This window comes from Heterodontus francisci, chromosome 1 (genome assembly GCF_036365525.1).
Source record: "Heterodontus francisci isolate sHetFra1 chromosome 1, sHetFra1.hap1, whole genome shotgun sequence".
Classification (NCBI taxonomy): Eukaryota; Metazoa; Chordata; class Chondrichthyes; order Heterodontiformes; family Heterodontidae; genus Heterodontus; species Heterodontus francisci.
In genome coordinates this window covers 94,254,777-94,279,853 of record NC_090371.1, presented here as the reverse complement: position 1 = coordinate 94,279,853, position 25,077 = coordinate 94,254,777, and the positions used below count along the sequence as shown (strand labels likewise).

At 45.2% G+C, this 25,077-nt stretch overlaps 1 protein-coding gene across 1 annotated transcript in view; it reads right to left on the bottom strand.

Annotated features, from left to right (window-relative positions):
• The window catches only part of itga1 (integrin, alpha 1), a 292,234-nt gene that overhangs the window by 113,193 nt on the left and 153,964 nt on the right, over positions 1 to 25,077 (bottom strand). The window contains exons 8-9 of the mRNA XM_068032751.1: positions 16,336 to 16,486; positions 11,471 to 11,636 (exon numbers count right to left, since the gene is read on the bottom strand). Of these exons, the coding sequence (XP_067888852.1) occupies positions 11,471 to 11,636; positions 16,336 to 16,486 (317 nt within the window). The remainder of the gene's footprint in view (positions 1 to 11,470; positions 11,637 to 16,335; positions 16,487 to 25,077) is intronic.

Below are 25,077 nucleotides of genomic sequence, written 5' to 3'. Positions count from 1 at the left end.
TTGTGTCGTCTGCAAACTTACGAATCAGACCAGCTACATTTTCCTCCAAATCATTTACATAAACTACAAACAGCAAAGGTCCCAGCACTGAAGAAGGGTCACTGACCTGAAACGTTAACTCTGCTTCTCTCTCCACAGATGCTGCCAGACCTGTTGAGTATTTCCAGAATTTCTTGTTTTTATTTCAGATTTCCAGCATCCGCAGTATTTTGTTTTTATGACCCAGAACTGATCCCTGCGGAACACCACTAGTCACATCCCTCCATTCAGAAAAGCACCCTTCCACTGCTACTCTCCGTCTTCTATGACCGAACCAGTTCTGTATCCATCTTGCCAGCTCACCTCTGATCCCGTGTGACTTCACCTTTTGTACCAGTGTGCCATGAGGGACCTTGTCAAAGGCTTTACTGAAGTCCATGTAGACAACATCCACTGCCCTTCCTTCATCGATCATCTTCGTCACTTCCTCAAAAAACTCGATCAAGTTGGTGAGACATGACCTCCCCTTCACAAAACCATGCTGCCTCTCTCTAATAAGTCCATTTGTTTCCAAATGGGAGTAAATCTGTCCTGGATAATCCTCTCCAATAATTTTCCTACCACTGACGTAAACCTCACTGGCCTATAATTTCCTGGATTATCCTTGCTACCCTTCTTAAACAAAGGAACAACATTGGCTATTCTCCAGTCCTCTGGGACCTCACCTGTAGCCATGTCACGGCCCCAGCAATTTCCTCCCTTGCCTCCCTCAGTATTCTGGGGTGGATCCCATCAGGCCCTGGGGACTTATCTACCTTAATGTTTTTCAAGATGCCCAACACCTCCTCCTTTTTGATATCAACATGACACAGACTGTCTGCACTCCCTTCCCTAGACTCATCTTCCACCAAGTCCTTCTCTTAGGTGAATACTGATGCAAAGTACTCATTTAGTACCTCGCCCATTTCCTCTGGCTCCACGCATAGATTCCCTCCTCCGTCCTTGAGTGGGCCAACCCTTTCCCTGGCTACCCTCTTGCTCTTTATATACGTAGAAAAAGCCTTGGGATTCTCCTTAATCCTGTTTGCCAATGACTTTTCATGACCCCTTTTAGTCCTCCAGACTCCTTGCTTAAGTTCCTTCCTACTTTCTTTATCTTACTTTTTCTCAAGGGCTTCGTCAGTTCCTAGCCTTCTAGCTCTTACGAATGCTTCCTTCTCCTTTTTGACTAGGCTCACAATATCCCTCGTTATCCAAGGTTCCTGAAACTTGCCAAACTTATCCTTCATCCTCACAGGAACATGCTGGTCCTGGATTCTAATTAACTGACGTTTGAAAGACTCTCACATGTCAGATGTTGATTTACCCTCAAACAGCCGCCCCCAATCTAAATTCTTCAGTTCCTGCCTAATGTTGTTATAATTAGCCTTCCCCCAATTTCGCACCTTCACCCGAGGACTACTCTTATCCTTATCCACAAGTACCTTAAAACTTACAGAATTATGGTCACTGTTCCCGAAATGCTCCCCCACTGAAACTTCGACCACCTGGCCAGGTTCATTGCCCAATACCAGGTCCAGTACAGCCCCTTCCTGTAGATGCACTGCATCAATTCATCAAGGCTTCTTTGGCAGCCCTGCCCAAAACTATGATCTCTACCACCTAGAAGGACAAGAGCAGCAAACGCACAGGAACACCACCAGCTCCAAGTTCCCTTGAAGCCACACATCATCCTGACTTGGAATTTTATTGCCATTCCCTTATCATTGCTGGGTCAAAATCCTGGAAGTCCCTCCCTAACAGCACGGTGGATATACCTTCACTACACAGACTCCAGTGGTTCAAAACCACTTTCTGAAGGGTAATTAGAGATGGGCAATAAATGCTGGCCTTGCCAGCAACTCCCACATCTTGTGAATGATTAAAAACCTATCTTTGCTCTCTAGTTCCTTATATCTTCCTGTCCTTTTTTTCTAGTTGTCTTTGAGTCCTCTTCTGTTTTTCTCTGTGTCCTGTTCTTCACTGTCTTTTCTCTTCTCTCCCTCTCAGTTTGTCAGTGAGAGGTACATACACTAGTTGGTAACAATTCTTGGTAAAGATTGGCAGATGATTCTGATCAGCTGTATGTAGGTTTTGGGTGGGAGGGCTAGTGCCAAGAGATGATTATTGATGATTCAAAGGGTGAGGAAAGCAACGGGAAAGGGAAAGACTGCTTTCTCCTTATCTTTCCTTAGCCTCTGCAGCTGCACACTCCATTTTGACATGATTATTTACCAGGGCAACCTCTGTCCTGTTGCCTCCCTAAGTATTTCCCTTTGCTAGAACTCCCTGATCCCCAGTGCCTTACCACCTCATACCAGTGTTCTCTTCTCGCCATGTGTGTCCTCTCAATGTCATACCCAATCATCCCATCGTCAACCATCATTACTTCACCACCTGCTTCTCCTGTAATAGACCCACTCAGCTTCACCCAAACCCCTCAGCTGCCTTTTCAGCTTCAAACTCCCCTTGTAACACTTCACCCCCTCTGTCCCTCACTTCTCTCACCTCAATTCCCTCTCTGCATCCTCACCTCCCAAAATGCCATTCCTGGTCACCTTCACCTCTCCCTTATTCCCCACTACCTACCCAGCACCATCCCACCCCATCCCATCCCTTCGTAATCCCTACTTCACTCCATTTTCTTACAAACAAGCAGCAAGTGAAATCCAAGCAGGGCAAAAGAAACCTTCCAGAAAGCTGTAGAGCATTGGGCAATAAAGTAATTTTTGAGGTCAAGACAAGGAGAGCTCTTGATGAATTCTCTTGAAACACCAGTGGGAAAAGGCTCACAAGGATTTTGATGCAGGGACCAAGAAAAAGCTAATGCTCCACAGAGCTATAGAACTCAAGGCAAGGAAGATTTTAAACAGATTTTGAAGCAGAGTCGTGAGAGGGACAATGATGTGCTACAATTATGTCCTGTTGCAGTTGATTGGTATCATACTCATTGTCTGCCTCACCACCGAGTTTGGCATCTTTGGCAAATTTTGAAATTTTACTCTGTATTCCAATATCCAAGCTGTTTATGTATATCAAAAAACAGTGGTCCTAGCACTGAACCTTGGGGAATACCACTGTCTACCATCGTCCAGTTTGAAAACCCCCCATTTACCCTTAATCCCATTTTTTATCCAAGCTGGCACTGACGCTCTTATTCCATGAGCCTCAATTTTGGTAACCACCTTTCATTGTGGTACTTTGTCAAATACTTTCTTAAAATCCATATCAATAACATCCATTGTTTGCCCTTCATCAAAAAAAAAATCAATTCGATTAGTCAAGCATGATCTGCCTTTTACAAATCTGTGCAGGCTCTCCCTAATTAACTCAAACCTCTCCATGTGCCTGTTGACTTTTTACCCTGATTATTGTTTCTAAAATCATACCCACCATTGATGTTTAACTGAACAGCCTGTGGTTACTAGGAATGTCCTTACATCCTTTCTTGAATAAGGGTGTCACATTTATCACTCTCAAATTTTCTGGCACCTCCCCTGTATCTAGGGAAGATTGGAAGATTATGGCAAGCCCTTCTGCTATCTCCATCTCCACTTCCATTAGCAACCTGGGGTGCAAGCCAGCCAGACCAGGTGGCTTAGCTACTCGAGACATAGCTAGCCTTTCCAGTATATCCTGCCTATCTTTCACCTCAGCTATTATCTGTATCATCTCCACATCTACTGATATTTTGTCAGCATGCTCTTCCTTAGGGAACACTGATACAAAGTACTCTTTACATACTCTAGGCTTGCCCTGCCCATCTTGGCATTTATCACCTCTTTGTCCCCAATAAGTCCCACCCTACCTCTGACTACTTGCTTACTATTTACAGGCCAGTAGAAGATTTTTGGGTTCCCTTTTATGTTAATTGCCATTGCTATGACCAGGTGAGTAAGAGGTCTAGGGTTCCCTTTCAGCCTTCACTTGGTCTTACCGTAACAGGGTTTAATTTTAAAAACACCGTGTTTTTAGCTCCCCCTTGGCGAATCCTTGTTCGTCGCTTTCCAATTATAAGGCAAAGAAACCAGCACAAACAGGCTTTCTTAGGTTTAAAGAAGAAAATTTGAAATTTATTAAACTTAAACTCTAATTCAGTTAACACCTACAGATACACACGTGCCCCACATGCATATGCGATACACACATGCAAATAGAGCCAGAAAAGAGCAGAAAAAAATAAAGTGGAAAGGTTTGAGACAATATCTGAAGAGTTGTTGTTACGGTTCTTCGAGCTCACTGACTGTCCTTGATTGTAGGTAGTTCTTGTTTTTTGTTGGGCGCCAGTATTCTTCTTAAACCTTGTTCGCTGTAGGAGACTTTTCCCTCTTAGGGTTCCTGTGTCTTCAGTGGATTTTGGAGTTCCGTGAGAAAGAGATGGGAGCAGACAGGAGAGGCTGTGGCGAGCCAGCCAGGAGATGTTTTTTCAATCCAGGAGCCAACAGCTTTCTGCAGACTCTCAGTTCAAACTGTACAGTTTAGAAAAAAACCCAGATTGCCAAGCATGTTAGTCATGCCACTTACTGTTTTGACCATGTCTGTTTGATGATTGTATTGGAGCAGGGGATAGCTCCTTTGTTCCAAGCACTGTCTGTTAATATGTAAAAATGTCTTTCCAGACAGGGACCTGGCAACCCCTTCTCACAGGCCTTCTCTTCTTCCCAGCAAGAATTTGAAATTTAATGTGCATGTGGTGAAAGTAATGTGCCTCATTCTTGGCAGGTGGGGGCCAGCATGACACCATTCTATTCTCATATTCTCTTTGCCAGTCTTGTTTTCCTCTTCACTTCCCCTCTCAGCTTATTGTATTTGGTCTGGTTCTCACTTGAAGAACTCTCCTGTCATGCACCATAAACCATCTTTTTTTAAATCATATTCCTTATCTCCCTCGTCATCCAAGGAGCCCTTGCTTTCATTCCCTAACCTTCCACCCTTGTTGGAATGTACCTGAAACATCTTCTCCTTAAAGATTACCCATTGCACCGTCACAGTTTTTCTTGTCAATCTTAGGTTCCATTTTACCCTTGTTAGATTCCCTCTCATCTCACTGAAGTTAGTCCTCTTCCAATTTAGAAGTTTTACTTTAGATTGTTCCTTGCTCTTCTCCATTGCTAATCTAAACCTTATGATATGATGACCACTCTTACCCAAGTGCTCCCACACAGACACTTAGTCCACTTGTCCTGCCTAATTCCCCAGCATCAGATCAAGCAACGCCTCTTTCCTCATCAGACCGAGAACATACTGGTCAATGAATTTCTCCTGAATACATTTTAGAAATTCCCCCACCTCCTTTCCATGTACTCTAACATTATTCCAATTGATATTTGAGTAATTGAAATCCCCCAGTATCATCACTCTATAATTCTTGCACATCTCTGTCATTTCCCTGCAGATTTGCTCTTTTATTGCTCTCTCACTGCCTGGAATCTTTTGGGTCCCGCCGACTCTGGAGCGGCCGGGTCAGAAGCAGCCGAGAACTCAGAATCTGCTCCGTGCCGCCCGCCCGTTGGCATCATGCGTGGGGCCGCCAGTTAGCGGCCCCTCGGCATATTTGGCACCCGACAGGGCGCGTGCAGCTGACTGATGCAGTGGAGTTGGGGGCGGGGCCAATGACAGAAGTTGAAAAAGTCAGACTGGAGTACAGAGATTTGGAAGCGGGGCCAATGACAGCACTTTAAAAAGTCAGACAGCAGTACAATGGAGCAGATGCCCAGGGGAATACAGTGGAGGAGGAGTCGTCAGTGTTACTGCTGAGGTGACCAGCTGACCGGAAAGTGACGAAGTCAAGGAACAGTGACAGTGCCCAGGAACAGGAAGGGGCCAACATTTGCAGACGAAATCCAGAGCAATGGCTGGGAGAAGAGTTCACCGCAGCCCCCAGATTCTCAGAGGAATCTCTGCAGGTCCTCTTCCAGGCGGTGGAGGCGAGGCGGGACAAATTATTTAACACCGATGGCCAAAGAAGGCCCACACAAGTGACCAAGGGGGCCTCGCTGAAGGTCGCCAAGGAGGTCACCAGCTGCTGTGTGGTACGGAGGACATGGCACCAGTGCCGCAAGCGGCTCAATGACCTGCTTCGCTCTGCCCAGGTAAGGAGTACTCCTCATTAATCTCATTGTGAATATGTCAGAGAAGGGTAACAAGCAATGAGCAGTCCTTGTCCACTGCATTGTATTAGGATGCAGGATGGGCAGGTCTGGGATGCATGGTGATCCAATAGTGTTCAAATTGGGCACTGTATTGCAGTTGCGCTGAAATGCAATAACAAACCCAATGGGTGAGGGTGTGAGATACCAAATCGTATGTCTCAACTAGGTGTGCTTGTTTAAATAGAAGAGGGCTCACAATACCCGAGAGAGGTCCCGGACCGATGGTGGCCAGGGCAATCAGGCACACCTGACTACAATGGAGGAGGATGCCTTGATGTTGGCAGGGGAGGACGGAGGATGCGCCGTGGCAGATGGCGAGGTTGGTGGCCCTGGTCATCAGAGTGAGTGACCCATAATGTGGTAAGAGGGTGTAAGGGGGGTTGTTGGGGGGGCAGTTGAAGTGGTGATTGTCTCATGCCCTTAAGTGTGCTAATAAAAGGTGATGCACACAAATGTGTGCAAACTGCAGAAAGGGACACGTGCTGCAATCTGTGCTGCTGATCAAATTGATCAATATGATTTTCCCTGCAGGTGAAACACATCAGTGGCCAGGAGGGGTCTCGGGGACTCAACTGTCCACCTCTGAGGATGAGGAGATCGCCTGAGAGGGTGCACCGTCACATCATTGCACCTCACCAAGCGCCAGTGCAGAGACTTCCACCACGGTTGGGACTACTGTCTCCGCGGAAACAATGTCACTTACGGGTGTTAGCACAGCACAGTTGCTGGACTAGCCATCAGACCTAGAACTGGCCAATGCCTTACACACTCAGAGGAGTGTGGGAGGCCAGGCCAGCGTAGAGCCGCAAGCTGATGATGCGCCTCTGAGAACCATTCGGCGGGAGATGTTATCGGTGCATGAACATCTGGCGGAGTTGCCAGAGACGCTGTGAGGCATAGCACATACCCTACAAACTGCTATCCAGGGCATGTCAGCTGCAAACTCTCAGGCATTTGTCCATCTGGCATCCTCCGTTGACAGATTGGCGGCTGCAGTGGAAGCCATCCGTGATCTCAGGGGGAGTGTAGCCTCCCTGGACCGGGCCATCAGGGTGCAAACCCAGGTGTGTAAGCGGCAGGTAGAGGCTGCTCATCCCTCTGAGGTCAGCTTTGAGGACCAGTCGAGCCAATAACACATGGGAACTCCTCTCAGGGTGCTCCTGATGCATCATGCAGCCCCTTGCTCCCTCTGCTACTGACATGTCAACTGCAAACTGCCAGGGTGTTGGAGGGTGTACCTGATATTTCTCATGAGCACCCTGATATGCCGCGGCCTGCTCGGCCATGAGCAGGCAGAGGACGTCCACCAAAGTCATCAAGAGCAGGATGGCAGCCCGATCAGCCACCTGCCTCTGGTGAGTCTGATGGCGAGGGATAGTCCACACGTAAGAGCATCCACAAACATTTTAAGAAATCACAGTAACTTCACTCCTGGTTCACTGGGTTACCTTCGAATTATTTATTTCAGTTGCACATTTCATCACTGTAAATAAATTTGTGGTTTGAACATGTAACTTTGCATATGTTATCCATGAGGTAGCATCAGACATCATTGCGCTGCTGAGGAGGTTGTACATGAGATGTCACATACTTGGGTTGGGATCATCGTGACATGATGTTGTACTTAATCTGATCATCTCTTCCCTAGGATGTGCGTGTCTTTCCCCTCTGGCAATCTCACAATGGCTCATTGCATGCCACAATGTGAAATCTCTGCATGGAGCAATCCTCTCAAGTCTGCTATTAGGGCATCCCGGGTCTCTCTTGCTCTTAATTCCAGATGACAGTCTGCTTCCTCTACCATGCCATCATGTGAGTTTTGCCCATCATCCTCGTCAGAAACTCCATCTTCATCTGATGATGCCTCACGGTTACCCTGAACCCCTGAATGGCGTCTCCACTTTCCATCGCCAGATTGTGCAAGGCGCAGCAAATGACAATAATCCTGGATGCCCGTGCTGGCGCGTACTGCAGTGCTCCTCCTGATTGGTCCAGACATCTGAATCTCATCTTGAGCAGACCAATCGTTTGTTCGATTATCACTCTTGTGGCTGCATGACTCTTATTGAAGCGTTCCTCAGCATTACCCCTTGAGATTCTCATGGGTGTCATCAGCCATGTCTTCAAAGGATAACCCCTGTCGCCAAGTATCCAACCTTCGAGTCTGTCCGGGGACTGAAAAGAACAGGCACCTGATAGTTTCTGAGAACGTATGCATCGTGGCAGCTCCCTGGGTACCGTGCACAAACCTGCATGATTCTCTTGCGATGATAGCATAAAAGATAAGGTGATGACACTGGTGAGAATCCCAAGGGGTCATGCTGAGGAATGCTTCAATGAGAGCCATGCGGCCACAAGAATCACAACCGCACAAACAATTGGCCTGCTCAAGATGAGATTCAGGTGTCTGGACCGCTCAGGAGGATCACTGCAGTACACGCCAGCCCGGGCATCCAGGATTATTGTCGTTTGCTGCGCCTTGCATAACCTGGCAATGGAAAGGGGAGACACCATTGAGGAGGTTCAAGGTAACCGTGAGGCATCATCAAATGAAGATGGAGTTGCTGACGAGGACGATGGGCAACACCTTTAGAACGACTTGCATTGGATGGCCACCGAGGCAGTTTGAGGTTACATCCACCGCGACCATCTCGCATAGAAATGTCACGGTCTCACTTGACAGATGCAGCCATCTTCTGCACTAACGTTCCGACAGGTGCAGATAGCTCAGACGTGGTCAGGATACCCTGCCAGTTGGGTAGGTGCGTCTCCTGATATGTGGTTGCTCTCACCCGACTCTACTACCTGCTCTCCCTCCCACATAACAAGGAGACACTTGACCAGACGATTGCGCATGCCCATGCCCAGCGGTCCTTCTGTCCCTGATTGGGGTATGGTCCTCTTCCTCTAAGGGGCTGCCACCAGAATGCACAATCCCCATCGTTGGATTGGTTACCAGATTCAATGACAGAATTTCCTAAGTTCCAGTTGTCAGGACAGGCACACACAACCCCCTTTCTTCCACTCACTCCTGATGGAGAACAGATAAGCCCCGAGCTGCAGTGAGTCAGACTCACTTGGAGCCCTGGACACAAGCTACAAATGTGTACAAATTATATAAAACACAGAAACTTTCACAGCTAGGCAACACCAAAAGCTTTACCTGCAACACCCACACTGATTGCCTGCCTTCCTCCCTTTTAAAGCTGCCAGGTCCCCGACACTATCAGTGACCCAATTTACGGCCATAAAATCAAATGGCCACATAAATTTCCAGACAATTGGCTGCTCAATTGATTTATGTGCCTTTAAATTACTTGCGGACGGGCGCGCGAGTGTCGACCTGATCGCGCCTGACCTATATCGTAAAATGGTGTCTGTGCATGATGATGCCAGGGACCTGCCCGACCTCATTGGATGCCATTTTACCACCCACATGCCTCCAAACAGACCCGATTCAGGTAAGTACAATTCTGGCCACTATTTGGAGACCTATGGAATTCCCCCCAATAGTGTGATCATCTCCTTTTTGTTTCCCTACTCTACCCAAATGGATTTTGTCATTGCCCCCTCAAAGACATCCTCTCTTTTCAACACTATAATGCCTTCCCTAATCAGTACTGCCACCCCATCTCCCTTTTCTCCTTCCCTATCTTTTCTGAACACTTTGTGTCCTTGAATAGTAAGCGGTTAATCCTCACCATTTTTAAGTCATGTTTGTATTATTTCCAGTGCATCATATTGCCACACGGCTATTGGTGCTTTGTGTGTTTACATACATGCATTGTAATGTTGCCTTTGTATTCCTCATAGTCCTTCTTAGTCTGCTCCTACCTAATATGGCATTGCTTCCTTCTGTCATACTATCCAACAATCTCACTCCTTTGTGCACCTTATTCATCTTTTGTACTTCTATATGTTGGTGCCCACTGCATCCCCCACCCCGCCGCCAATTTAGTTCAAACCTTCCCCAACCACACTAGTGAACCTCCCCACAAAGACATTGGTCCCAGTTTGTTCAGGTGCAGCCCATCCCTTTTGAATAGGTGCTTCCTGCCCTAGAACTGTCCCCAATGACTCAAGAATCTGAAGCCCTCCCTGCTCCACCATGCCTCAAGCCATGCATTGATCCTCCCTATCTTCCTATTTCTACTCTTGCTAGCATGTGACATTGGAAGTAATCTACAGATTACAACTTTTGAGGTTCTACTTTTTAACTTCCTCCCTAGCTCCTGAAAATCTGACCGTAGGACCTCAATACCTGCTCTCTCTATGTCGTTAGTGTACTTTAATGGCATACTAAGTCTTAATTACTACTGAATAATCGCACTGGCTCAGAAAAACTAATTGTTTTTTTATGGAATGTCAAATTTCTTCATTTCATGATAAAAATTCCATGGATTTATCATTTTTTCCTGAGGTTTGTGTATGATACTTCAACTTTTACCTTAATCCCATTTGTGCCTCCCTATCTTTATTTCTCTATTATTCTGTAAAATTATAATAAATGAATGATAACACCTGCAGTTGCCTCCTGGTTTGCTGTCTGAGAGAATTCTTCAATGTGATTGGCTGCTTAGCCTGCTTGATGACATCACTGTTCCTGGATGCCAGAGGTCTGCTATAGATGGCACCAGAATGAAATTAATGTCAAAAAAGGTGAACTTCATGCCACAGAGCTCACTAGATCTTTGTGGGCAGCATTCTTCAAGGTCAATAGCGAGTGTCATCAGCTTGCCACTGACTTCAAAATCTTGGTCAATGAGTTACAACAGGCCCCTGATAACTTCCTCCCCCCCACCCCCCCCCGATAACCTTATTGTGTCCCTTCACCCAGCCTTTTTTCCCAATGTCTACTATTTTTTAGAACTAATAGGACAAAAGTGTTCAAAAAATTAAAATATAAACACAATTTTTTATTGCCCATATTATTTTTCTCTTTGATTACTTGCAGCACTGCTCTGGAGATTAGTTGTTAATTCCCAGAGACTTCAAATCAATCCTGGAGGGTTGACAACATTACTAATACTATCCAGTTTTTCATATTTATTATAACAATCTGAAAAGCCAATGAATGTCACTTGATGGATTGCTGATTTTGGGTTGTTACTCCCATTAAGTGCTGTATCTCTAATCTAAAAAAAAAATTAAGTCACCATTGCTCCTATACAATTTGGAGCAAATTTTATCAGACTCTTGTTCTGAACAATAATACTTAAAACATGTGCAGACATTGATTTGTCATGTGAAATATGGTTTAGAACTGGAATGATAAATCCAAGAAAAATAGCATGTCCTACCTTCTAAAGCAAAGATTTGTTCTCCAAGGGCTTCTGCTATCGTCACCAGTGCTTTTTCATCTGATACATTGAAAAAATGTTTATCTTTTGGTGAGCTAGCGATAGACTCTATTTCATTTAGAAACCGTTCAGCACTCTGATTTCCTCTGTTGTAACTGCCAAGCACCTAAAATAAAGTAGAGAAATTTATTAAAACTAATAGAATTTAATGTAATGATTGAAATGCCTTTCAACACAGATGTTTGTGTGATGGGATTATTTAATCGTCAAGAATACCAGCATTGCCCATGCACATTTTGATGAGAACAGAACCAGATTAAATTCATAAGCTTTAAATCCAGCTGTTAAGTCTATTGTCTAGGACATCTTGGAATGCTAGGAAAAATCTCTCCCTCTATTTCAACAGATGCTGGGTAAAGGAGATGTGGAAAGAATTGAACTGGTCAACATGACATCATGCAGTCAACTGAAATGAGAGGAAGTCCGAAAAAGGATATCTGGCCTCCATCAATTTTCGACACCAAACGTGGCCAAACATTAAAATAAAAACAAAATACTATGGATGCTGGAAATCGGAAATAAAAACAAAGTGCTGGAAATACTCAGCAAGTCTGGCAACATCTGGGGAGAGAGAAACAGAGTTAACGTTTCAGATGGATGAATTTTCATCAGAACTTTCAGAAACATTGTCAAACATTAGTGTCCAACCCTGAATTGGGAATCCTTCCCCATATCTGTTCTGCTTTTTTCTTAAATCTTGTTTTAAAAGATTGACCATTTGTGGTCCAATCATTATATGGTGTTCAGAGGTAATAAGTTTTGACCTGTTATCAGCTTGTTGAAAAGCAATTTTTTTCACTTGATTTGATCAACTGTGTGCTGCTTCAACTATTTGTGGACTTTTGGACCATTAACTATTTAATATAACTCATGCTTCCTGTAATGCTGAGAAGTACTATCTTTGCTTTTTTGAGGGATTGCTTGCTGCTGATGGAAGATGTTAGTCCAAAGATGGTTGCTCAGTGCTCTTGGTGAATCACAGCAGGTTCTTCATGAGAGGTGTCATGCCCAGTATAGGCAGATCCTATCCATAACTTTAAACAGGGACTGTATCCAGCATAGAATAGTCTGAAACTGAATTTTCCTTTTTTTAAAAATGAACCGCAATGGGCAATAAAGGGGCTGCAAAAGATGGCTGCCGAGGGCTAGATAACATTTGCAATTGAATGGCCATGGGTGGACTGCCTCCCTTGAATGGGCATACCAAGACAAAACCATTTATGGAACTCACAGCTCCTACTGTTTGTGGTCTGATCTAAAACTCAAAATCTATGGACTCCCAGATTCACTGTCTCTGAGCTCGAAACTTAAAGAGAGATGTAAGAAACCAGTTAAATCATAAGTAGCTGTGAACGGCCACCATCCATTCCCCATTGTGTAGCAATGGCTTTGAATGTCAAATCATTCTGGGTGGGCAATAGAAGTATTGATTAGGTGGTCACATGACTGAAACTAATCACAGATAACATATTATTACTCCAAGCAGGAGGGAGAAACTGGTCAGTCAACAAACCGCAGCTGCAGAGAAAGCAGACAAGGCAGTACCATTGTGCCTTGACAGAACTGGAGGCTGTAACATCTTATTCTCTCCAAGCATTTCCCTTTTCAACTAAACCAGTACAGAAAACCGACCTCCTATTAATGAAACTACAAGCAACTAACTTCATGACCTGCTGAAAATTCACCTTTTCGAGAGAATCAGGCAACGACTGTGATATATGATTCCAGCTATGAATCCACCTAACTATACTTCAGGAGTGAAAGTGCCTTCTTCACCGGGCCTGCAACGCATGCCTTTTCCCCAGGTTGAGCCAAGATCACGTGACTTACGAACTAATTTTTTGCAATTGGTAAAAGTGCACTATTCGCTTTAACGGCTTTCTTTTGAGAGAGATTGAGAGAGAGAGAATGAGTGAGTGCGAGTGCGTGTGTGCTGAGTGACGTAATGTCAGACTTCTGGGGTGAACGTGTGAAGAAAAAAAAATCCTTTGTTCAAACCCACAAAAAATGTGCTGCTGGTTAATCAAATTGGCCATACACTCAGGGATTAAGAAACTCACACATCTTCCTTTTCAAAAACACACTGATACAGACAGTAAAGGGAAGGGAACTGGAGTTTCCGTTCGCTCTCAATTCTATCTGTAACAAAGGGAAGAGGATCCATTTCTATTGTCATCTGCCATTCAAAGTCAGTTTAACTGTATGGGCACATATTTTAATGTTCTTACTCAAACTGCTGTATGAAACAACTCCTAGTCTCAGAATATCTTAGAATAAGGAAAAATCTTCAGTAAATAGTGACTATTCTGAAACCATAGAGTGTGGTGTGAACAATAGATACAACGGATCAAACTGAGCTGAATAATTTAAAAATAGAACATTTATTTTCCATGATTAACTGTTGTAAGCACTCTACACATTTTTGGACACGTTGTTCTGCGGTTTTGAGTCGTCTAGCCTCCCAAACACAATTTTGAAATTAGTGGCGTACACATAGGTTAGTTTCAAGATGTAGATTTGGAAAGCACTCAAAATGGTCTCCACAAACCTCCAGCATCTGCTGAACTAATATAACAGATGCCAGCCAAGGTGTGAAGAAAACAGCCAAAAGAATGCCCATCTTGATTGAAAAGTAGGTAGTAGGTCTAGATTTCAATTGCTTGATCTTTGGGGAAATCTGGAGAAAACCAGATAAATTTGGTAACACCAGTGAATCTCACAGTAATTTAGAGGATACTTTATTTGAAAATGACCGAAATGTGAGTCTACGTGCTACAGAATAGCCCTGAAAATCTGAGTCCTGCTCCACGGGTTCCTATTGCTCCCACAATAATGGCAAAGCAAGATTTCTGCCCACAGGGAAGTTACACACTTCCCAGTGTCTGTTTTTCTAGAATCAGGGGCATTTAGATAAGTCAGTCAAGCACAAATGAGGTGTCCACTTGGTGAGGAGTGGAGAAGGCTGACATGCTGCAATGGTAGTCTATCAGCACTGTAGATGTTCTCCAGACAAACCCCTTGACATGGGGGAAGTGTGGGGGTTGGACAGGCAAAAGAGTTGCCATGGTGAGGGAGCATGTGACCAAGAATCAAAATTGGATGCTCGGTAGTATATTGGGAGTACAATTGAGAGAGTAAGAAATGAGTCTCATGGCCAGATGCACTAAGAGAGGGCTTGTAGGGAGATAGAAGAGAAACTAGTGAAAATGGGTTGGAGGCTTGGGTGGGAAAAAGCTTGGGGGAGATTTCAGTTGGTAGGCAAGGGGATAGTGAGAAAGAAGTCTATCAGCTCCTTGTATTTGTTGTCAGAGGTAAGGGTGGAGAGGGTAAGGGATAGAGTTTTAAGGACACGGTGGTAGTTCAGAGAAGCAGCTGGAGTTAACTTTGCATTCCAGAATGATCCTGGGGTAGTGGGCACTTAGGTGGTAGGGATTATGGGATTACTGCAGGGTTAGTATAAATGGGTGGCTGTTGGTCGGCACAGACTCGGTGGGCCGAAGGGCCTGTTTCAGTGCTGTATCTCTAAATAAATAAAATTAAATAAATAAAAGAGCACTGCCTGATACTGTTTACTGTGGTCTAGCTAGATCTGGAAATGGATAAACTAACCCAGATGCATGCCAGATGTGACTATACCATTTGGACTGAGGGAGTAAAAATGGAGGCCATACCGAGGAAACGACCAGGGTGGGAGAGAGTGACTCTCTGGTGACTGGGTGGAGGTGAGGGAGTGACGGAGCCGATCAACAGCTAGAGAAGTATTATGGTGAACACTGGGCCAAAGGCACTTTGGAGTTTGAAAGTGCTGTTCTAAGTGATTTCATAGAACCATAGAATATTTACAGCACAGAAATAGGCCATTCAGCCTGAAGTGTCTGTGCTGGCTCTCTGCAAGAACAACTCACTGAGTTCCACTCCCCTGTAGCCCTGCAAATTTTTTCTCTTCAGATATTTCGATTTTGAGGAAGAGTTTTGCATTGCCTGCGATCGAGAAGATGCAAGAGAGGTGGCAGAGTTTAGGGGGTGAGCATGAATATGTGTAGGAGAGTTTATGTGGAGAGAGAGGTTAAAGGAATACAGGAGGGTAATGAACTCAGAAGAGCATGCAAGGAAACTTGGGATAGAGATTGAAATAATTGAGGACGAGGAGTGCAGAGGCTGAAGGAGGAAAGGAATGAGGATATCTCGGAGTAGGGCTGGGTGGTTGGGCAGTAGAGAATAAGAATCTAAAGTCTAGGGCAGGAGAGGTGGAACAAGGTGGGATGCACAAAGAGAAGAGAATAAATCTTATTTACAGTCATCATGATTATTCCTGTCAGAAACTACTGCTGAAACAGCAACAATTAGACTCTCAGAATATTACTGTACACATGATTAATAGATTGATAACATTTCTTTGTGCTCTATTTTAACAGACCCATTCATTACTTGCTTAAAATAAAAAAAAGTTAGTGACTGCATTATGATAGTGCAGACAAGAGATTATGTACATATGCAAAAAAGAGTGCAGAAAATTAAATGCACGTGTTGAATTTTTCTTTTTAAACATGGCCATTTAAAAAGTGGTAAATTTATTACTCAAATTAAGTAAAGGCCGAGGTGCTCCTGTCAAGAAGCAATGCTCATTGAGTGTGCAATTTGGCAAACGACAGGCCCACAACCCTTCATTCTTCATCAAGTTAAATTAATTGGATGGGAAATCCAGGAGCAAAGGACTGTGATTTCCTGATCCATGTTGACTATGGATGCTGCTTCTCGTCAGGAGCAATGAATGGCTACAATATATAAACATATCAGTTACTTACCGCAATAGCAAACCTTGTAATTTTGTCCTCATCGCATTCACGGATCACTTTCGGTAGATTGTAGCTGTCATGTGATTCGCCATCAGTCACCACAACCATGACCTTCGAAACACCCTTTCGCATCCCTCTCTCGACCGTGAATTCATTTGTTCTGGAATGGACAGAGTTGATTATTATGATTCATGTGTGTGATGTTATAAGCCACAACAATTTGAATTATAGGCCACTTAGATGTGTCTGAAGCTGAAGATTCAACTGCTGTTTGACAATTGCAAGACCACCTGGAATAAGAATCTCCTCATTCCATCAGATCATCAGTGAATAGTGATGTGTACCAATATCAGAGTTCACACACAGTTATTTACCGATTATGCATGGAAGCCAGTGGCTTCCGAGCTTGTATACTAAGGCAGTGATTTTGACTGGATACTGTAGGTGATAAAGGGCCTCCAAAGCGACCAATGTGGGGTTTTGAGCTGCATGGCCAGTTTAGTTTGTGTTTAGCACAAGATGCCATCCTGGTAAAGAATTGAAGCTTGCACTAGGAATGGCTGCTGAGCATTGTTAAGGGTCTGACTGGCAATTAAGTTGCTTACTAGCAGTCATTAAAGAGGCTGCATGGCATTTTGTAGCTAGCACTTCAATTAACAACCTCTCCTAACCTATCTAAGTGACTAGGAGTAAACAAGATGTTGCTAAGGAGTTTGAGCACTGCTTTAAAGAACCATAGAAAAATTATGGCACAGGAGGAGGCCATTCAACCCATCATGTCCATGCTGGCCGAAAAAACTAGCCACCCAATCTAATCCACCATCCAGCACATAGTCCATAGCCTTGCCAGTTACAGTACTTAAGGTGCATGTCCAGGTACCTTTTAAATGAGTTGAGGGTTTCTGCCTCCACCACTGATCTGGGCAATGAATTCCAGACACCCACCACCTTCTGGGTGAAAATTTTTTTTTCATGTCCCCTCTAATCCTTCTACCAATTACCTTAAATCTGTGCCCCCTGGTAATTGACCTCTCCGCTAGGGGAAACAGGTCCTTCCTGTCTACTCTATCTAGGCCCCTCATAATTTTGTACACCTCAATGAAGTCACCCCTCAGCCTCCTCTGTTCTAAGGAAAACCCTAGCCTATCCAATCTTTCCTCATAGCTGCAACTTTCAAGCCTTGGCAACATTCTTGTAAATCTCTATATGCTCTCCAGAGCAATTATGTCCTTTCTGTAAAGATAAGTTCAACTTTCACTGTTCTCTTGCTGCTAGAGATTTGAAGAGGACTTTTGAAACACATGAGAGACTTTCTGTGACAGTTTTTCAAGACTTCACCAACCCTCTAACATGTTTTCTGGAAATTCTCTGAGACCATAACCTGAAGAGAGTAGGTGTTGTGCTACTCTATCTTATTGGACACCTTATAGGACTCACCAAGAGAACGGGTGTGCTTGATCATGCCCATTGTGCTAAGGGCCTCTTGATCTGGAGGAGGAATGGGAAGAGGACACAAAGCTGGGCAGAACAGCACCAGTGGGGGATAGGAGGGTGAGGTGGACTCCTTCCCTGCTATAAGTGCAGGACATTTTTTCTCCACCAGGACTTCCAGCACCATTTCCAAGAACTTGTGCATCTTCTCCATCAGTCTCTGAGCCGTCCTGAAACATTTTGTTGTGTGTCAGCCAGCACACTCCCCACTTTCTGTGGAAGTGAGTGCTCTGTGCTAAACCTGCAGGTCGAGCACCTCCAGGCAAGTTTAGATCTGGATGAACATCAATTAGCCCCAAAATTGTGGGCTAAAACCAGACTTTCAAACAGGCATGTGTTATCAGCACTTAGTGCCCCTTTTCATCCTTTCACCAAAATAACCCCTAATAACTCCTGATAACAGTGCTACTTTCACAATACTACCTGACATTAATCATTTGACAGCAGAGATATGGAACAAAAGCATGTAAATGGAGTGGAGGTACAGGGCAGCCATGATCTAACTGAATTGCAGAACAGGTTCAGTGGGCTACATGCCCTACTCCTGCTCCAGTGATCCTATATTAAGTATGCTCTTCACATCAAGCATGACACAAACCTGATGTTGGGAACTTCGTCTTTTAGGAGTTACCATTTCAAGCACTGTGCACAACTATTGCGCTTTGATAGCAAATGTTTCTTAAAAGTAGAAATAGCAGCTGAGGAATGACAAATAGATGCTGAAATATCTATTTCTCAGCTTTTAGAGTTTTTCTCAGTGGGACCAGCATCTATGGTTGCAGAGGATCACTCTGTCCCATCCAATGTTTCCTCTCTCACAAATAAATTTGGTTATGGACTGCTGCACAATACAATTATCATGGCTGGAACCACTCAGCAGGTCTGGCAGCATCTGTGGAAAGAGAAGCAGAGTTAACGTTTCGGGTCAGTGACCCTTCTTTGGACGGGTTGCATCTAAACTGGAAGGGCACTAATATCCTGGCTGCAAGGTTTGCTAGCGTCACTCGGGAGGGTTTAAACTAGTGTGGCAGAGGGGTGGGAACCAGAGCAGTAGGACAGCTAGTGAAGTAAATGAGGAGGACATAGTAAATCAGAGGAAGAGCAGGCAGGGAGATGTTGCGGAGCACAGCGGGACTGGTGGTCTGAAGTGCATTTGTTTCAATGCGAGAAGTATAACAGGTAAGGCAGATGAACTTAGAGCTTGGATTAGTACTTGGAAATATGATGTTGTTGCTATTACAGAGACTTGGTTGAGGGAAGGGCAGCATTGGCAGCTAAATGTTCCAGGCTTTAGAAGCTTCAGGCGGGATAGAGGGGGATGTAAAAGGGGTGGGGGAGTTGCATTACTGGTTAAGGAGAATATCACAGTTGTACTGCGGGAGGACACCTCAGAGGGGTCATGCAGCGAGGCAATATGGGTGGAGCTCAGGAATAGGAAGGGTGCAGTCACAATGTTGGGGGTTTACTACAGGCCTCCCAACAGCCAGCGGGAGGTAGAGGAGCAGATATGTAGACAGATTTTGTAAAGGTAACAGGGTTGTAGTGGTGGGTGATTTTAACTTCCCCTATATTGACTGGGACTCACAGTGCTAGGGGCTTGGATGGGGCAGAATTTGTAAGGAGCATCCAGGAGGACTTCTTGAAACAGTATGTAGATAGTCCAACTAGGGATGGGGCCATTCTGGACCTGGTATTGGGGAATGAGCCCGGCCAAGTGGTCGAAGTTTCAGTGGGGGAGCATTTCGGGAGCAGTGACCATAATTCCATAAGTTTTAAGGTACTTGTAGATAAGGATAAGAGTAGTCCTCGGGTGAAGGTGCTAAATTGGGGGAAGGCTAATTATAACAATATTAGGCAGGAACTGAAGAATTTAGATTGGGGACGGCTGTTTGAGGGTAAATCAACATCTGACATATGGGAGTCTTTCAAACGTCAGCTGATTAGAATCCAGGACCAGCATTTTCCTGTGAGGAAGAAAGACAAGTTTGGCAAGTTTCGGGAACCTTGGATAACACGGGATATTTTGAGCCTAGACAAAAAGAAAAAGGAAGCACTTGTAAGGGCTGGAAGGCTAGGAACAGATGAAGCACTTGAGGAATATAAAGACAGTAGGAAGGAACTTAAGCAAGGAGTTAGGAGGGCTAAAAGGGGTCATGAAAAGTCATTGGCAAACAGGATTAAGGAAAATCCCAAGGCTTTTTATACATATCTAAAGAGCAAGAGGGTAACCAGGGAAAGGATTGGCCCACTCAAGGACAGAGATGGGAATCGAAGCGTGGAGCCAGAGGAAATGGGCGAGGTGCTAAATGAGTACTTTGCATCAGTATTCACCAAGGAGAAGGACTTGGTGGATGATGAGCCTAGGGAAGGGAGTGCAGATAGTCTCAGTCATCTCATTATCAAAAAGGAGGAGGTGTTGGGTGTCTTGCAAAGCATTAAGGTAGATAAGTCCCCAGGGCCTGATGGGATCTACCCTAGAATACTGAGGGAGGCAAGGGAAGAAATTGCTGGGACCTTGACAGAAATCTTTGCATCCTCATTGGCTGCAGGTGAGGTCCCAGAGGACTGGAGAATAGCCAATGTTGTTCCTTTGTTTAAGAAGGGTGGCAAGGATAATCCAGGAAATTATAGGCCGCTGAGCCTTACATCAGTGGTAGGGAAACTATTAGAGAGGATTCTTCGGGACAGGATTTACTCCCATTTGGAAACAAACAAACTTATTAACGAGAAACAGCATGGTTTTGTGAAGGGGAGGTCGTGTCTTACGAATTTGATTGCGTTTTTTGAGGAAGTGACGAAGATGATTGATGAGGGAAGGGCGGTGGATGTTGTCTATATGGACTTTAGTAAAGCCTTTGACAAGATCCCGCATGGCAGACTGGTGCAAAAGGTGAAGTCACACAGGATCAGAGGTGAGCTGGCAAGATGGATACAGAACTGGCTCGGTCACAGAAGACAGAGGGTAACAGTGGATAGGTGTTTTCTGAATGGAGGGATGTAACTAGTGGTGTTCCGCAGGGATCAGTGCTGGGACCTTTGCTGTTTGTAGTATATATGAATGATTTGGAGGAAAATGTAGCTGGTCTGATTAGTAAGTTTGCGGACGACACAAAGGTTGGTGGAGTTGCGGATAATGATGAGGATTGTCAGAGGATACAGCAGGATCAGTTGCAGACTTGGGCGGAGAAATGGCAGATGGGGTTTAATCCGGAAAAATGTGAGGTAATGCATTTTGGAAGGTCTAATACAGGTGGGAGGTATACAATAAATGGCAGAACCCTTAGGAGTATTGACAGGCAGAGAGATCTGGGCGTACAGGTCCACAGGTCACTGAAAGTGGCAACGCAGGTGGATAAGGTAGTCAAGAAGGCATACGGCATGATTGCCTTCATCGGTCGGGGCATAGAGTATAAAAATTGGCAAGTCATGTTGCAGCTGTACAGAACCTTAGTTAGGCCACACTTACAATATTGCATGCAATTCTGGTCGCCACACTACCAGAAGGACGTGGAGGCTTGGAGAGGGTACAGAGGAGGTTTACCAGGATGTTGCCTGGTCTGGAGGGCATTAGCTATGAGGGGAGGTTGGAAAAACTCGGATTGTTTTCACTGGAACGACGGAGGTGGAGGGGCGACATGATAGAGGTTTACAAAGTTATGAGCGGCATGGACAGAGTGGATAGTCAGAAGCTTTTTCCCAGGGTGCAAGAGTCAGATACTAGGGGACATAGGTTTAAGGTGCGAGGGGCAAAGTTTAGAGGGGATGTGCGAGGCAGGTTCTTTACACAGAGGGTGGTGAGTGCCTGGAACTTGCTGCCAGGGGAGGTGGTGGAAGCAGATACGATAGCGGCGTTTAAGAGACATCTTGACAAATATATGAATAGGAAGGGAATAGAGGGATATGGGCCCCGGAAGTGCAGAAGGTGTTAGTTTCGGCAGGCATCAAGATCGGCGCAGGCTTGGAGGGCCGAATGGCCTGTTCCTGTGCTGTACTATTCTTTGAGGTTGATGAGTTTGCACAATGAAATACTTGGTGCATTGGCTGGCAGAAAGCCTGCAGTCAATGGCATGGAGCAGTCTGGTACAAGGCTTTGCACAAAGCTTGGAGACCATCCACTCCAGCACGGAACTGGTGGCCAAATCCACGAGAACACTTGCAGACCCATCCATGATGCAGTTTTTGATTGCCAATGTCTCAACTTCCACTACAGCATAAGCAGAAGCCACCCAACATCTGGGTGCTGCAGTGGAAGCTCAGACTGAAGTCATGCAAGCAACCTTACTGCCATGGAAGCCAAGACTCCTCTCATGAAAGCTCAGACTGCTGCCAGCATGGCTGCAGATATCAATGTTCAAAAGGGCTGGCAGGGTGTCACAGCACACCAACAATCTGTCCTCAAAAGATTACAAGGATTGCTGAGGCACTGACATGGGGGCAGCAGCAGTGGCATCATGGAGCGTGAACCTGCTGTCCTCTCTCTGGTGACTGCATTCATCCTCCCATCACTGCCACCCTACAAGTGCCCTTGCTGTAGCCTTTCAGCCAGCCAGCCCAGATTGTTGCAACCCATGCCGAGGTCGTGCATTCCGAAGAAGGGGCTTCTTGGGCCAGAGCTGCTCGAGGCCATTCTGCAAGGTCATCTGCAGTCTCCCCCAGTGAAAGTCAGCAGCCTTCCACCAGACATTCTGCAGTCACTGGGATAGCACTGCGTCGGAGCACTAGGACAGAAAAAGGCACTAAGGGAATGCACAAGACTGATTTGTTGACTTTTGTAAGTTATGTGGCATTGTTTGATTCATAAATTTGGTTTGTGGTAGCTTTTATATTAACATTATGGCCAAGAGGCTGCTGTGATGGTCAGAACAAAAGGAAGGCAACGGCAGGACTGCTGGTGAATGGGGAATTTGGGTTGTGTTCATTGGTACTGCAGCTGGATGAGCAAATCATGGACAGTCCGGCCAGAAAGGGTTCGTGTTTTTTGCCTTCTCTCTTCCTCCTCCTCCTCTTCCCCCTCAGCTGGTCACCGTATAGCTGGTAACAGGTGATGGGAGGATGAATGCTGTCATCCTGAGAGAGGACAGCAGGTTCGTGCTCCACGATGGCACTACTGCCTTCCCCTGGGGCAGTGCCTCAGCAATCTTAGTAATCTGTTGAGGACAGATTGCTGGACTGCTGTGATACCCTGCCAGCCCTTTTGAACACTGCCCTCATGCTGGCCAGGTTGTGCAGCATGTAGCAGACATGACAAATCTTGACACGTACTCTACCGATAACTGCAGGGCTCCTCCAAAGTAGTCGAAGCAGCGGAAGTGTTGCTTAAGCACTCCAGTGGTCTGCTCTATCATGTTTCATGTGCCAGCATGGCTTTCATTATATGTATGCTTCCCACATGTGCGTGGGTTGTGCACTGAAGTCATGAGCCATGTTGTTAGTAGATAGCCCTTGCTGCCCAGTAACCACCCTTTGGTTTGCCATAATGGCTGAAAAACAGCCAGCACAGTGGACAGCTGCAGAATGAAGACAGCATGACTGCTGCCAGGATATTTGACCTGCATGATGGGCTGAGTATGGTCACATTCCAGCTGGACATTGACGGAGTGGAATCCCTTCCTATCGTGGTAAATCTCACAGTTCACATGCAGCGTCCACAAAGCGATACATGTGCAGTCAATGACATTCTGGTTGGCAATCAGTCACTGGTGGTGTGCCTCAGGGATCGGTGTTGGGACTGCAATTATTTACAATTTATATAGATGATTTGGAGTTGGGGACCACGTGTAGAGTGTCAAAGTTTGCGGATGACACTAAGATGAGTGGCAGAGCAAAGTGTGCAGATGACTGTGAAACTTTGCAGAGGAACATAGATACATTGAGTGAGTGGGCAAAGGACTGGCAGATGGAATACAATGTTAGTAAATGTGAAGTCATTCATTTCGGTAGGAGTAACAGTAAAAAGGATTATTACTTGAATGGTAAAAAGTTGCAGCATGCTGCTATGCAGAGGGACCTGGGTGTCCTTGTGCATGAATCGCAGAAGGTTGGTCTGCAGGTACAGCAAGTAATAAGGAAGGCAAATGGAATTTTGTCCTTCATTGCTAAAGGGATTGAGTTTAAAAGCAGAGAGGTTATGTTGCAGCTGTATAAGGTACTGGTGAGGCCGCACCAGGAGTACTGTGTGCAGTTTTGGTCTCCTTACTTGAGAAAGGATGTACTGGCACTGGAGAGGGTGCAAAGGAGGTTCACTAGGTTGATTCCGGAGTTGAGGGGGTTGGCTTATGAGGGGAGACTGAGTAGATTGGGATTATATTCATTGGAATTCAGAAGAATGAGGGGGGATCTTATAGAAACATATAAAATCATGAAGGGAATAGATAAGATACAAGTAGAGAGTATGTTTCCACTGGCAGGTGAAGCTAGGACAAGAGGGCATAGCCTCAAGATTAGAGGGAGCAGATTTAGGACTGAATTAAGAAGGAACTTCTTCACCCAGAGGGTTGTTAATCTATGGAATTCCTTGCCCAGTGAAGTAGTTGACGCTTCTTCAGTAAACGTTTTTAAAGCTAAGGTAGATATCTTTTTGAATAATAAAGGAATTAAGGGATACGGTGAGAACGCGGGTAAGTGGATCTGAGTCCACGAAAAGATCAGCCATGATCTTATTGAATGGCGGAGCAGGCTAGAGGGCCCGGACGGCGTACTTCTGCTCCTACTTCTTATGATCTTATTATGATGGAGCAGCCGACAATCCTCACAAAACTGTGTGCTTGTTATGCCTGTTTCTCCCTGGCAAGAGAGAATCAAGTGTAGTCACCTCTCTTGGAATACAGAGTCTCAGTGAATTTGCTTATGCAACAGTAGATGGCAAACTGGGAGATGTTGCAAATATCACTTGCTCCAGCCTGGAAGGAGCCAGACATATAAAAGTTCATCACCACAGTCACCTTCGCAACCACTGGCAATGCCATCCTCACCCTGCTCTGAGGCTGTAGTTGTGGCTGCAGCAGGTGGCAGATTTCAGTGAGGACATCCTCAGTGAAATGGAGAAGACTGGCACACTGTTTCTCGCTGTGGTTTGAATAGAAAATACTCTGGATAAACATGGCGTCTTGCTGAGTGCCGTTTTCCCCCTCCTCTTCTTCCCTCTTCCAGTAGCTTTTCCTGTGCTGTGTCACCTCTAATCATTCTCCCTGTCGTGTTGAAGGCAATAAGAATGCAAACCACTGCACCCATGACCAGGAGCAAGTGGTTTGTGCAGAATCC